Below are 15,793 nucleotides of genomic sequence, written 5' to 3'. Positions count from 1 at the left end.
AATACATTTTATCACAAAAACAAAGACCATAAAAAATACCAAAGCAGCACTCTAGCGATAACACGAAAAATATTCAAATTATCGAAGTAAAGTTTCTCCCGTCACTTTCACATAACTCAAACTAAGTGATAAAATTACTTCCTTAACATACGACCCATAACAAAAAATTGAATTCCTCCATTAAAAAACCTTAGACATCACGATGCCCTTTGTTCCGCGGCCACAACTCGATCACACAGCTTGCAGGAAAAGCGGGAGGAAAATAAAGGAAAAGCGAATACAAAGTGGAGTCATGAAGGTGTAGAGCTTGACGGGTAACTACTATAACAATAAGCGATATTTCAACGCTTGATCGCAAAAACAAGACAAAAATGATATTAAGGAGTTCGTCTGCGCCTTGGAACTGGAGTGTCGCAGGTGAAATAAAGGGTTCTTTTTCCTTTCCTGACAACGACAATAGAGGTAATGGCTATGAATAGCTCCAGAAAATATTCAGGGAGCAAATAGGTATGAAAAAGGGTTTTGCATCTAGTTTGTGCGATACAACGCACATCGACTATTCCACGAGTAACTGACTGACTTTTCTGAAGCAAAACAATACGTGTATTGTAATAATCAACGCAAAATATACACTGTAAAAAAAAATCTTTTCCCTTGGAATAATGTATTTTTTAGGCTAAATGCAATGGTATCATTAAATCCTCAAAATACGTTTTGGACAATTTAAAAAACATTATCAAAAAGAATGGTAATTGACTGTCATACTTCTTTTTAAAATGTCATGTTACCATGTCAGTTACCATGCTTTCAAACATTATTTAAAAATCATCCAAAATGTGTTTCGGGAATTCAATAATAACATTCAATTCAGCTTAAAAAATATAATATTCCAGGGCAAAAGATCGTTCGCACAACATATATTTTGCGTTGAATGTTACAAAATATGTGTGGCTTCAAAAATGTCCATCAAAGCTTCAAAAAGAGTCAGTTACCCGTGACATTACATGCATATACATAAATGCAACAATTCATCCAGTATACAGAAATAATTTAATTTTAAAGTTCAAATACGTTTGTTAGTGCATTCGTTTAATTATTACAAACATAATTGCCTAATTTCTGAAAACACACAAAAAAAAAAAAAATTTAAAAAATGTGCATCTGTGTTTGTGCTGATATGTGTACATACATAGACGCACACACAAGTGTGTATATAGACAAAAGGGTTTAAGCATGAAAAAGCCTTTATCTGTTACCATTATTAGTGATTTATCTCATATTCAATCATTCAATTTCTTTTTTTAACAGTAAGTAAATAACGAGATAAGCTATAGACTATTTTTAATGAAAATCGCTATGGTGCATAAAACATTAAATGCTAGGCCAAATGTAGAGCTTAAAATCTATTTTGATAGTTGTTCATGATGTATTTGAAATAAATATATACCTTTGTGCACCGATGAAAAATTAAGAAGTACACCCTTAAAGCACAATTTTTTTAAAATAATGTAAGGCATGTGCTTCAAAACTTCTATAAACCCTTTTTTCCTATGGAGAAAGATGCGAGTTTATGGATATAAAGTTCTTAGAAAAAAACATTTTTCGAATAACCGTAACATCTATAAATTTACATGGGTCATTCTATGGAAAAACGGATACTTTGTCATACACGTAACAAAGCCCAAATATTTTATTAAAAATAGAAATTTAATACGGTAAGTTCAAAGTTTTGTTGCTTAAGAAATCAGAAGCTTATGTGTGGTTTCCCAAGCAAAACGTTTGTTCTTTATCTCTTAAAATTACTGCTTTTAAATAAAAGATATGAGATGCCACGTGCAGGACAAAATTTTGTCTTTTTCGTCGAATGACCCACGTGTCTGAAACCCTGAAACACGTGCCGGAAAATTTTTGAAAAGTTGTGCTTTTAAGGGGGTTTTTATTTCTGCTACTGTCTATTACTATACGCTGGATTCAAACCAAAACGGGAAATCTCACTCAAGCACAATTATTTGGCGAGTTATTCGAGGTATATTATTTGAGAGCGATGATGGCGAGTTATTCGACGTATATTATTTGAGAGCGATGATGCCTCACTATATACGAGGAAAAGAACATCGTACAAATAAAACTTGGGATGAAGTTGTTTACATAATATCAGCTAGAAAAGAAAGGAGACAAGAGAACCAAAATTCCTTCGTATCAAAGTTGATAAAATAAGCAAATAGTAAATTATGTAAATTTACCTCAATTAAGTGAAATTCAAAGAATTTCAAGTATAACAAAAATGTGCGAGTGCTGCCACAGATGCCTGATTACGAATCCGATGCCCGATTACGTTTGTTACAGGACAGATATTTTTTTATTCCAACTAACAGAGCACAGGTGTTCTGCGCGATTGCATATACACGCGTATAAAAATTGAAAAAACAATAGACATTCGTTGTCAATGCAGTGTTTTATGATAAATAAATTCATACAAACGCATACGTAAATCATTAACCTCATTTAAAGATTACAGTTTTTGACTTTTACAGGTGAATACTTTAGAAATTTTGTAAAATAAGCAATATTGTTATAGTGATTGAAAAACATATGAACCAACTTGTCTTCAACTTTTGAATTTGTTTCTAAGCTTCAATAATAATATCCAGTTGCAAAACTTTTTACCTATTATTCTTATTTATCCTTACAAATTTTGAATCTCCCCCCCCCCCCCCGCAATTGGAAACAAATTCCAATAATTTTCGTTCAAGATATGAAATTCAGATTGACAATTGCCTCTTTGAAGGATGAAACTGTAACTTGTGCCGTGGCACCCCCGCTGGGAGGTCACAAGAGGTCACTGTGACTCTCAAAAACGTACTTATTCGGCAAATTTTGTCTGACGATTCAGTAAAACTATCAACATTCGACAAAATTTGGAGTTCTATTCGGCAAAATTATCATTATTCAGCGAAATTTCGAGAACCATTCGGCATATTGAGAAGTTCGGAACATCCCTGGTCCATGCTTTTAAAGAACAACATTTACATCGTCAGATGTAAAGAGTTTTTAATCGAATTTGGTCCAGCTCAATTAAAAACTCTTTACATCTGACGATGTTGAATCGAAGATGTCGCTACCGTTCAATATTGTAGTTGAGATGCAAAGAAAATAAAACTGTCCCTCGAACGTTCCAAACTTCCCAAAGTATCCCCTCAAACGCGAAGAGCATTATTAAACCGATTTCAATACCATCCAGAATAAATAATAAAGGAAAATATCGGAATAGCACGATGTCTTCTTCCTCGTGCGAGGAATGTTGCACAGCCATAGCGGCAGCATCAACAACAAATGCGTCATTTCGACGAAAAATGTCCTCCGATGGCTTCGAAATTGAAATTCGATGGTACGAACGGGGATGGTGACGACAGGAGTGACTTATGAGTTGCCATCTAAGGGTCGGTTATTGCCCCATCAAGACTTCGGTGCTTGTTGAATAAACATGGACCTTCTATTTGTTCGGCAGGAGGTCCTTTGGTGGGAATGAGCGGCACACATTATTGAAATGTGACTGAAGAGGAATCAGTCTTCGGCAGCTGATGACTTTAGGTGAAATTCCGAAAAATGATTTTTTATGTAATGGCTTTGATGTTTAATGCAGGTTCTGAAGCGCCTGCTGCCAAAGGTTGAACTTAGAGCTTTGAAATGTAAAAACGGTTTAAGGTTTAAACAGAAAAGATTTTAGTCAATGCATCTAAAAAAGCAGTTAACCTTTTTAACCATGTAGGAATTTTAACCTATTGAAATCTGATTTTCACAACAAGTTTTTTTTTTTTTTTTTTTTTTCAGTTTGTATCCCACTGTTTTACTGAAGTTCTGACCAAAAATAATGTCACACTATCGGACTCCCATCCCTCTTTTTCATAAAGTGCCACACTTCACGTTCTCCCCCCCCCCCCACACACACACACACGCACGCACAGATAAGATACCATTACAACTAAAAATAAAATTATTACCAAGAAGCCCAAAACTTTTTCAACAGGATATAGAGCGAAATGTATTTACATTTCAAACTTTAAGTAACAAATCATGTACAAATTTATTTTTATTTAAAGGTGCCATCTTGAAAAAATGACAAAATTTTCAGGTGATTTTTGTTTACAAGATGAACACATGTACGCGAAATATAACTCTGTGTTGGAATTTTAAAATATTACGAAAAAATTCGTTTTCTTTTAACATTTTTTTTTCCTTTTAGCATGGCCGCAGACTTGATATGGTAACCATCGCAGCCGAAAAAGAATCCAAAGAAATTGAAGATTCTTTGGAAAACAACCAGACGAAAAAGATGGGAAAAAAGAAGAAAATAGTCATTGTAGGTGCGAGAATACATCCCGGAGAAACTCCATCTTCCTACGTCTGTCAAGGTTAGTTGCTGTGCTGACCAATCAAATTTTTGCCACGCGTGTCTCGTTTTCGATATAAAAGAAAGGTTTGTAGCAAAGAAGAGAACTCCCCCCTCCCATTTCCTATAATTGTGGAAAATTATTAAAAAATTTGAAATTTGAATATTTAAATTTCCTTATTCTTATTCAACTTACATATTTCGTCTGTCTTTGAGCTAAAAAACAGCCCGAAGAACCAACCGGGGTGGTCAGAAATTGAGTATACATTTGAAAAACTAGCAATACGTGGTATAATGTATGTAGATAGGTAAAAACTGACAAGCATGCTTTAAATGACATGGAGTTTTATTGTACCCACGAAAAAAAGGCTGGTTTCTTATGCAGAATTGCGCTCCTCTCCATATTACTAGATGTGTGAAAGATCTCTTGCGCACGTTCTTTGGATCGCTTGTGAACCGCCATTTTCGTCATGCTTGACCTTTCACGTCCCTAGATCTCACTTCATCTGCTTATTGGCTCCGAGGACCTGAAGTCAGTAGTCTACCCTATAGCGATCGACCGACATCAATAAGGATGTTAAAAGATAATTCCAACGCCTATGTCTCAATATAATTTATTTTCGTAAGTCATGTCTTTTTAAGCATGTGTGTCAATTTTTTCCTATCTACATACATTTTTCCGAGTTCTGCTAATTTTTCCAAATGTATACTCATTTTCTGATTACCCGATATTTGCACGAAAACGCTGAAATTATTTTTCTAAACCTGTAAACTTTACTCAAATTTTCTAAAAAGTAATCCGATGCCTTTTTCCATCAAGCCCTTTGAATAATAGAGAACTTTAAAAATTCAAACTGCAAATAAGGGCGTATATCTAAAAAGCGAGCGAGCGCGTTAGTTTGACTTCTATATGTTAATGTTATTGTTTTGATAAAGGGGCTCCACCATATGAGCAAAATAGCTACTATATTTGTTTTTTTTAGATATTTTGTTTACTTATGTTAGTTGTTCCTTTTGTTCAGATTAAGAAGGAATCAATCTGAAACTGCAAGTTAGTGAAAACATGCCGTATGTTTACAAACGAAAAAGCCCTGTCCCTTATCTCCCTATTTCAATCACACGACAGTGATAGTCATTTTGTAAGGTGTGACATCAATGCCCCAACACAGAATAAAATGCTACCGTGAGCAGGTATACGGTAGCATCTGCAGAAATGCGTTTTCGAGGTATTTGAAGAAACGCTTTTTGGATTAAATTCTAACAACGGGGAAATGTTGGAATTGGACGGTATTTGTCTCGCATTTTTTCAACGAAAGCCAAATAAGCTTTACAATAACGCTAACGCACAATAGATGATAAAACTGCAAAAAAAAATAAAAATTAAAAATTAATCTGAATTATGAAATTTTGAATTCAAATTATGTTTTTCGCAATCACAAGTTGCGACAGGACCCTTACTCATTGGTTACTACTCTACTCACTTGTTTCTAGAACACGGCTCCTGTCCCTTCAAGCCTACCACTCCTCTTGAACGGAGACGTGTGTACTAGTTGTGTATGTGTAGGCTTTTGTGTGTGCGTAGACCTGTGTGTATGAACGTTGGCGTGTGTATGTGTGCAAAGGCGCATGTGTGTATGTGTGTGAGTGCGTATATGTATGAGCGTGCATGTGTGTGGGACATGGACGCTACAGACCAGGAGCAGCTACCGGAGGATCGAGTCGCGCCTGCAGGTGACGGTGGGGGGAAAGGCACGGACACCAAAGACGGTCAAATGAGAACAATAAGCAATCGTGATTGCTCAATAATTGCTGTTACGGCCCTTTACCTATCCAGGCAGAACTGGCTTAACCATTGAGAGTTGGCTTCACCAGTCATTCACATCTCCATAATTTAGACACTGCGCTAAAAGAGGAGGAATTTACGCGATCTCTCGAACGCATACCTTTCGGATATGCATAAAGTATTTTGCGTAGTACCTTTAATATTATACATATTACATTGTATATATAACCAGTACATGTCCTGCATGTACTATGCCGATCAGCTACTCTGGCATTAAACCTGATCCTCTCCGATCCTGAATCAGATGCTTTAACTACTGAGCAGCCAAACCCCGGAAAAAATTGAAAGATTTTTATTCCTAAGGTAAGCAGCAGAACGTCCAACAAAATGCTTCGTTTATCTGATAAGAAAAAAATTAAGTCTTAAGAAAAAAAACGATAGATTGCTTAAAAAAAGCAAATATTTCTCGAAAAAATAGCATCTGAAAGCTTACAATATCTTACAATAGTCTGAATATTTGAGAATGATGAAAAATACTAAAGTTTACGATGATATAAAAACGCATTTCTTTCTACTTCGGAATTTCTTTGAAGAAACTTTTCATTGCTTGCAAAACCCTAAGAATGAATGAACGTAAAAATTTTGACAAATAAGATACATTCAATATTTTTCTTAGTATAATACCCCTTTTTTGGAAATAGTTACAAAATCAAATACAAATGAAATATGAAATAACTAGCAAAAATACTCGGCGTTGCCTGGGCCAGTAATAATTGTGAAAAACAATCGCTAGTTTCTTTCGTTTTCTGTTTTAACTGAAAGAACTCAAAACACATCGCTTTGACGTGATTAAAAATCCAGCTTCTTCCTTACCCATAAAAAACAAATAACAATAAGTATAAAGAACGAACGACTATTCATTTAGAAACGAAAGCATGAATTGAAGCATATAAAAATTTGAAGAATTTCCAAAATATGAACTAACAAAAACAAAGATCACTAAAAAAACCGTGCGCTTTATTTAATTGAATAGTACACACACACACACAAAGAAAAAAAAAAGCTCTCTACTATGTTCCCCTAAGTGTGCAAAAAGTAGAATTTCCAAATGTTTAAATGACTTTAAACTCATGTTTACTCCGGAGAAGCTTTGATTCGAAATTTTCATTATGATTACTTTTAATATTGCTGTTGTTGGACAACGAATTTTTGTAACAATGGGTTTTATATTTAATCATTTAATGGGGTAGTTGCATGACAATTACTGTTTTCCATCATAACGTTTTTAAACAAAGTTTTTTTAGTAATAAATTATAGCCTAAGTTGCTCCCTGATAATGTAGCTATCTATGGTGAAAAAATGGTTAAAATCGGTAAAGTAGTATTAAAGATTACCCCGGACATACATACATACAGAAGTAGCCATTTATGTATAAAGATAAAGGGCAGAATACATGGGAGATTGCCCCCCCCCCGCACCAAAAACACAATATTTATCTTTATAGAAGACCGTTTTAATTAATTCTGAACCTACTCTCCTTCCAGTAGTATCATGGCAAAAACTTCACCAAATAGGAAAAGGTGCAGATTGAACGTTAGTCAGCCAATAAGTGTGGTTGAACAAAGCAATTTGAAAATGCATAGAGAAGCGAAAAAAAATTCGTACATTCTCTCCAACCCCCCCCCCCCTCCCCCAACACATTAAATTCTATACGAATATAATTTTTGCTTTTCCTTCAAGGCATGATTCAGTTCCTGGTTAGTGATCATCCCGTTGCTAAGATGCTCAGAGACCACGTGATCTTCAAATTCATACCCATGCTGAACCCAGATGGATCGTATGTTGGAAACTATAGGTAAATGGATCATTTTAACCTGATAGTCTTTTAAACTGCACCTTATTACTTTTTCTTAGTTATTCATCAGATAGATATAAATATATACAAATATAAATAGCTATATGTAGACATAGCCAAGATATACAGGGTGTTCCGGTTTAATATTCAAGACCTCTGTTTTCGCAACCGTCAGACCTAGATGCCTACTTCCAATTGCAAAAATGTTCAAAATAAGATGCAGAGCTAAGGTATTTAAAGTTTAAAGCGAAACTAAAAACGAGTCAAAAAATAAAAAACTTAACTTTTTATACGGGCTCTAGATCCACTAATTTATATTTAGAGAAATAAACTTCATTAAAAAATAATCCCGTATAATGTCGTTTGACATTTGTACGACCAGGAAGAGATATTTTACCATAAATGGAAATGTTATAAAAGAAAGGGCGTAGCAACTGTATTTAAAAATGTATTAGAATAACGATCTGATTAAACTAGAGATTATCATCATCACCACCACTACCATCCTCATTTTTTAAGCTACAAATATAATTACTGTATCTACTGTTCAGAACTACTATAATGCAGGATTTTATTACCGCCACATGCTGAACGAACTGTACTGTTTTATTTTATGTATATCACTCCCATTGATACTTCATTTAGTGCATCGTTGCAGTATTTTATGTTGAATGATAAAGCTTTTGTAAAAATACAGTAAAAATTCAATTTTTTAATGAAAGAAAAGATAATATGAGGCTGTTAGAAGCAAAGGAATATAAGTGGACATTCTCAAGTTTTGAGAAAAACAAGTTCAAATTTCCAATTCTAGGTAGGCTTTTATTGAAAAGTTCTTATACTGTTGAGCAGCACCTACCAGGGCTACTAGTACTATCTCATCTGTAGTTAAAGAATGGTTTTAATAGAGGTGTTTACAAGTGTCTAAAATAATTGAGCATGTTCATAAAGAATTCATATACACTACTGACCATTACAATTGCTACACCAAGAAGAAATTGCTAGAATGAAGCTAAATTTTGCACACGTGATAGCAAAATTGACTTTAGAAAGTTATTACAAAATGAAAGCAAATTGATCATTTATTGTTGGAAAAAGCTTAAATGAATGAAGGTTTAAATACCCTGTTAAGTCGCCTCTAGCGTGAATGTACGATGCACGAAGCGATACATTCGGGTATTGAGGCATAGCAGTCTCCTACGATATCCTACGTCATCTTGTACCACACTTGCTGTAAACATGCCACTCATTCGATCAAACTCATACGCATGTGTTAGCACTCACGACGGGGTTCCCAGGAGCCATTTTTAACATGACAATGCTCGGTCACACACAGCAAGGGTGTCAAGGGACGTTCTCTTCCACATTATCACTTTGTCTGGTCTGCGCGATGTACTGACTTGGCACAAATCAAGCATATGTGGGATCACTTGTAAATTGGACAGCCTATAAGTTTGATCGAATCAGAGGAGCGTTTACAGCAACTGTGGTACGAGAAGATGTAGGACAGCGTACGAAAATGCTGTACCTCAATGCTCGACCGTATCGACTCTTACATTCCAGCTGGAGGTGCGCAACAGGGTACTTAAACCTCCATTCATGTGAGATTTTTCCAGTAATAAATGATCATTTTGCTTTCATTTTGTAATCGTTTTTCTAGTGTCAATGTTGCCATCACGTGTGCAAAATTTTGTTTCATTCTGACAACTCCTTCTTGGTGTAGCAATTTTAATGGCCAGTAGTGTACATAACCTTTTCCACAACACGAAATTTCTACTTACGCGAGATATCTTGAAACCCATCCCTCGCGTAAGTAGTCAGTAACAGTAGATAGCTTTTTTTGTTCAGTATTACACTATTGTGAAAATACCGAAGTATTAAGCACAAATAACTAAGCAAGCTAAAGATACCCTGTATGCGTATAATCTGGTTCGCCAGCAGTTCGGTTTTGACTATTCCAAACTGTTGCGCCCTAAATAACGACGAAACCTACAGTTCAGGTTCTTTAACTAATTAGCTTAGCATTGCTTCCATTTCTGCCTTAGCTCCGGCTAATGGACGATTAATTCTTAGCTTTATACCGCAGCCCTTATCTTTATTTTTTCGAAGTGAAGCCATACGAAGATTGTGATATCTCGCTACTGCGTGAAAATATTTTAACTACCGGTATGAAAATATACTCGGCGCTTACATGAGGTTATTTACCCGCAGCCCGATTATATTTATTACAGATCGATAAAACTTAACTAAGGCTGAAACTGCGGTTTCTAGATGCTGTATCTAAGCTAATCGATATTGTTTTCGGTTCTACCTAAGTAACGGCAACGAGACGGTAAACTGTAGCTTTATACTGTTTATATTTTTAAGAAATACTATTGAAATTATTTTTCAAACATAAAATTTCATTAATTTTCTATTACACTCTCTCTGTTTATTAGGACCTGCATCTTGGGACAAGATTTAAACCGCTGTTGGACGGAAACGTCTGCGCATGCGTATCCAACACTAGCTGCAGTAAAAGCTGTCATTGAATCCCTATCTTCAGATAAGGTAAGTGCTTCCTACAAAAAGTTTGTAGTTTTGAGAACATCTCAGAATTTAAACTGAGTGTGTTTTTACTGTAGTGGTGGGTAGGTATTTTTCCCCTGCTATGAAACTGATACATTTGTACTTTAAAATAAAATGATGAATATTTTAAACTGTTTTTGTGTGTTATTATAGAAATATAACTCCTATAAATAAAAGTATAATTTTTTCTTATTGAAACAAACTATCAATAACCCCTGCCTTACCGCTTCCGTAAAAGTTTTGGTCCCTTTCCTTTCTATTAAAGCTCGTTGTATAAGAACTAATTGTATCAAAATTTTTATATTATCTGATATTCGTCAGTAAATAAACTGGTCGAAATTTCAGCTGAAGAACAAGCTAGGAAATGTTTTAAATTAAAATTCGATACTGAACCGATTGTTCTTTCAAATATAACAATGGAGCTTAATCAAGTCAGCAAAAATCTTTAGAGCAATAAATCACAAAATAAATTGCTTTCCTTTACACTAAATATGCTCGTTTGCCAATAACCACTGACCTCGCAAATGAATTGAAATAAGCGTTGTTCTGCGACATTAAATAACTACCATCCACAAAATGAGCGGAATGTATTGGCTTTTCTCTCAAATAAAGGTTGGGGGAGACAAATTAATGAATGAGCATAAAAAACCTTTTGAAAAAAATTGAGAAAAAATATTGAAAAGTGTGTCTTAAAAAAATAAATATTTACTCATCATTTATTGAATTAATAAATCGTGGAACTACAGAGCAGTTTAGTTACAAAAAAAGTAAGCAATTACAAATGCATTGTTTTGTCTTAATGCACTACAAAAAGTGCGTAAGTGCTAAGCGAAGTCCGATAATTCAATACATGCATTGAAAGAAGTCATGTCAATTAAATGAGAAAAATGCCTAACAGCTAAAATCAGTGGATTCTAAATTTTTTGTACTTGCACCCCTTCTCCTTTTTTATATAAAGAAATTTTTTTGCCCCCTTCAATTTTCGTAATAATCCAATCTCATCAGAGCTATCCCGAAGTAACAGTTTTTTAAATGGGTTATAAAAACAATACTATATTTTACATAAAATAGTTTTTATGCACCAAAGCTATTTATTATTAAACTGAAATATGAACATTGATAATTTTATTTAGCAACCAACTGTTACAAATTTTTTCAAACAGTGGTGTCTGGTTTCATTGAAAATATATCGATGCTTTTAGTATGGGCGCTCAAACCCGAACGCCAAATACGATTGCTTATTATTTGCGCTTGATCATTGAGTAGCGTCCTGTCGTTTTTGAGGTCCACGAGCCTAAACGAGCGGGTGCTTCTCCTGGGCGGTGACTCCGCTGGCTTTTTCATCCACGATTCTCGGAGTCGACTTGATTTATATCCTACCCTCTCGTCTTTGCACAAATGTTTTTAGAAAAAACATCATCCAGCCACATAACATCTAGCATCCAGCATCCAGGTCCTGCCATTCATTTAAATTTTAACGTCTAGAATTCGAATTATGTTTTTCGCAATTATAATTGCGGCAAGAGCCCTTTGTAACAAGCAACGGTAAAATTAAAAAAAAAACCCGACTGAGTCGCATTTGTAGAATCAAGAGGGAAAATTGAAACTCCTTTTAAAAGCCATACATTATTAAAAATCAAAGTATTTTATTTGCTAGTAAATAGAAACTGGAAACAGGTAAAAATTTTCAATCATTGCTTTTAATTTCCTTGTCGGCCAACAATAAATTCGTTATCAATCACATGACGAAAGGCTTAGCCGTTATTGAAATCTACTTTGAAAAAACGTTATAATTCGAATTCTATGAAACATGGAAGTCCCAAACACATTCTATCAGACGCGGAAAATAATTCTCTTTATTTTGGTATTAAATTTAAAAAAAAATAACTGTTTTCATTGCAAAAATCGCGAAAAACCTTTTAGAGGTTTTAATTAATATTTTCGTTAATTAATGTCATCCAAAGATTCAACCTAGCTAAGAGCACTCTCGATCAACTCTTTCGAATATTTTTATTTTTTTTTACTTCAAAATCGGTCCATCCGTTTAGGCGCTAGAATACCACAGACAGACCCACAGATACACAGGCACGTCAAACTTATAACCCCCTTCTATTGTGTGTCGAGGGTTAAAAACAAAACTAGTTGAATCCTACCTCAATCCCAAACTGCGAAAAACATACTTTGAACTCAAAATTCAAATGAATGACACGGGTTGGATGCTAGATTTTGCTTGCTGGATTCTTTTTGGTAAGAAAATGCTCCATGGCAGCATTTCTGCGTTATTGATAAGGAAGGGGAATAAATTTAAAAAAGTAAAGTCAACTCAAACCAACACCTCTAATAAATGAATCCAACGGAAAACAAAACGAAACAAAAAATAAATAAATCCCATCACATTCGTTACCTCTCTTATCAATATCTCCCCTACTTTGATAAAATCAGAAGCAATCTGACGCATGCGCAAATTCGAGGAAGGTCGCGGTTTAAAATATCAAACAGCACACGTTCTTTAATCTGATAAAAACTGCTTGCCAATATTTTTACCACCGTTTTCATCCGAAACATGCAGTCTTTGAGCAAAAACCTTACCCTTCTAAGAAAAAAGGTGATGAATTTTGGGGACCTTCTGCTAAATGTTTCTATTCTATTCAAGAGTCACAACTGACTTCAACTGTATTTTATGTCGAGGTCTGCATACTAGTGCCTTGCCTCCATTATTTTATATACCGATAGATGGCAGCACCATCACCGAATCGAACAGTTAATGAGAATTTAGAACTAGTCCAAGAGCTAATAGCTACCTGGTACTAGCACCCCCAGAGGTATCGTTTCACTTGGAGGACATTGAGACCACGAGCATATTTAACGTCGCCCAGTCCCCTTTAATGACGACGGTGGGTCTTCGACCAGCGGGGATCGAACCCGAGCCCCTCCGGCCCCGAGTCCAATGCCCTACCGATCAGGCTACCACGGCCCCTGCTAAATGTTCATCTTTGTTAAATCTCGGCAAAATAAACGTAAGTGAAGCCACTCCCGTTTTTATCAAGAGCATTATTTTTTGCGCAAAAATCTCTTCCCATCCTATACGAACGATAGTTCGTTAAGACGGATCAGAATTTGAGAGCATACCAAACAATAGTAGCTAATTGGGAAGTGACTTTGTAGTTTTCAATTTTTGCACGGAATTCGAGAAAAACTAATGAAGTAACAAAAGCAATCCCTTTTTAAAAGGACAACTTTTTTTCTTTGACATTTAAATCGAGCTTTTGGAAGAATACAGACAATCCCGCGGGATTGGCTACTTACAATCCCGAAATCCCACGTGATCGAAATCGGTGCGATATTTTAAACTCTACATTTAGCACTAACTTGTTATGCTCAGTCACTTGCATGTTCAACAAAGTGGGCTTGAATTAAAGGTGGGTAGACTCATACATCGCAAACATAGTAGAGTAAAACGGCAATACGAGTATTTCAGAATTTAAACTTTACTTGGGCATATAAGATAAACAACTCGCCAGTTAAGGCTTAAAAATTAATCAAATATTGAAATCAAATGTATTTCTCAAAATAAATAAACACGCATACTTTGTTGATCATACAGATCATAAAAAATTAGAAATGTTTCGTAATATTGAAGAAAAAACCTTCTCTAATAAAACAAGGTTTCACCCAATGCTCAATCAAAATTGCATAAGAGGTAAGCGATGACCCATTCACTAACGCATTCGCTACTTTGAAAATACTCATTTCAATTAAAAGAAAAAAAGTATTTAAAACTTACAAAGGTGATCAATTAATGGAATATATCCCCTCAAGGCAAATATGCATTTGTTGAACATACAGATAGGATTCATTCAAAACCATTTCATAACATATAAAAGGAAACATCAATTCAACAATGTTACACTCAACAAAAATTTCATAGTTGCTGAATAATTTTTAGAATCCTAACGTTCTCCGAATCTACGGAAAAATCGTAAGTACAATTGATTACTTGAGCAATTTTACTATGATTGCGGAAACTTCACCATGTTATTTTATTAAATGATGAGTAAGCAAGACATAGTATGGGTCATGTAATTATGTGAGGCTACTTTGATGATCCCCATTCTATGTTTTTTTTTTTTTTTTAATCTCTCACTTTACACCTACAAAACACTACTGAAACAAGGTAACAATTACAGTTCAAATAAAATCTTTGCGAAAAGAATTTTTGTCAGTTGTAAGTAGTTACGTTTATTTTCTCTTTATTTTTTTTTTTTTTTTATTTTTTTTTTTTTTTTTTGAAATTCAAATCTTGATTTTCATTGGAGTAACTCTGAAGTTCAAAATAACATTGATAGACATTTCTTTAAAATTTTAAAATTTACCAAATTTGTCTAACAAATTCTTCACTCTTTAACAGTCTTTACTAACTTAACCTTTGCTTTCTTTTTGAAAAAAAAAAATCCCCCCCCCTCCCCTCCTTCCAAGATCTTTGCATTTTTTCCCTTTGGTCTAATTCCTAAGTACGAAATTGCATTCAATTCATCGTAAACTGAAATTGGTATGCAATAGTACTTGTTAACATAATTTCAATATTAGATAATAATCTGAAGCATCAATTGGAAAGTGTAAATTAATGTTTCATACTCTTATCTTTTGTTGCTGAAGACCATTTAGTACCCTTTCCGAATTCAAAGCAGACCACATGCGACAGAAATAATATTTTAACAAAATCTTTACGTTAAAAGAAATGAATTCAAAATTCATCCTTTAAAAATTTAGTAACTATAAAGGTGAAGTAGTTCGCGACTATAGTTCGACGAAACACAATTTGAAAAATGCTGACCAGCTACAAAAGTGTCGGCACATTCTAGTTATATGTGAGCAGTTTTGACGTTTTTAAGTTTTAGATAAAGTTTAATAATTAGCTGAGAAAATTACCACACTAAACAAATTTCCTATTGGTAAACCAAACTTCAAAATCCATATAGATTCTACTTGCCTACAACGTGTTTAATTTCTCTAACAAAGTCAAATTTTGACCCCTTGAAATCTTTTTTACGAATCCTACGGCCTTGAATGAAATGCACAAAATACTCCAGAAATCATCTAAGATACTGGAAATGATTTGAAATTAAAGAAATCAACAGCTTTTCCAACTACCCCCGCCTTCTTATAGTATCAAAAAAAAAATTCAATTTCATAAATACAA

At 34.5% G+C, this 15,793-nt stretch overlaps 1 protein-coding gene across 1 annotated transcript in view; it reads left to right on the top strand.

The window, feature by feature from the left end:
• Positions 1-1,560: 1,560 nt before the first annotated feature.
• LOC129216782 (cytosolic carboxypeptidase 6-like) overlaps positions 1,561-15,793 on the top strand; it is a 58,258-nt gene continuing 44,025 nt past the window's right edge. Inside the window, exons 1-4 of the mRNA XM_054850998.1 lie at positions 1,561-1,581; positions 4,244-4,412; positions 7,914-8,028; positions 10,464-10,575. Coding sequence (XP_054706973.1) covers positions 1,561-1,581; positions 4,244-4,412; positions 7,914-8,028; positions 10,464-10,575 — 417 coding nt within the window. The remainder of the gene's footprint in view (positions 1,582-4,243; positions 4,413-7,913; positions 8,029-10,463; positions 10,576-15,793) is intronic.

The sequence above is a fragment of the Uloborus diversus genome, chromosome 2 (assembly GCF_026930045.1).
Source record: "Uloborus diversus isolate 005 chromosome 2, Udiv.v.3.1, whole genome shotgun sequence".
NCBI classification, from domain to species: domain Eukaryota; kingdom Metazoa; phylum Arthropoda; class Arachnida; order Araneae; family Uloboridae; genus Uloborus; species Uloborus diversus.
The sequence above is the reverse complement of the archived record's forward strand: the minus strand, read 5'-3'. Positions and strand labels throughout refer to the sequence as shown.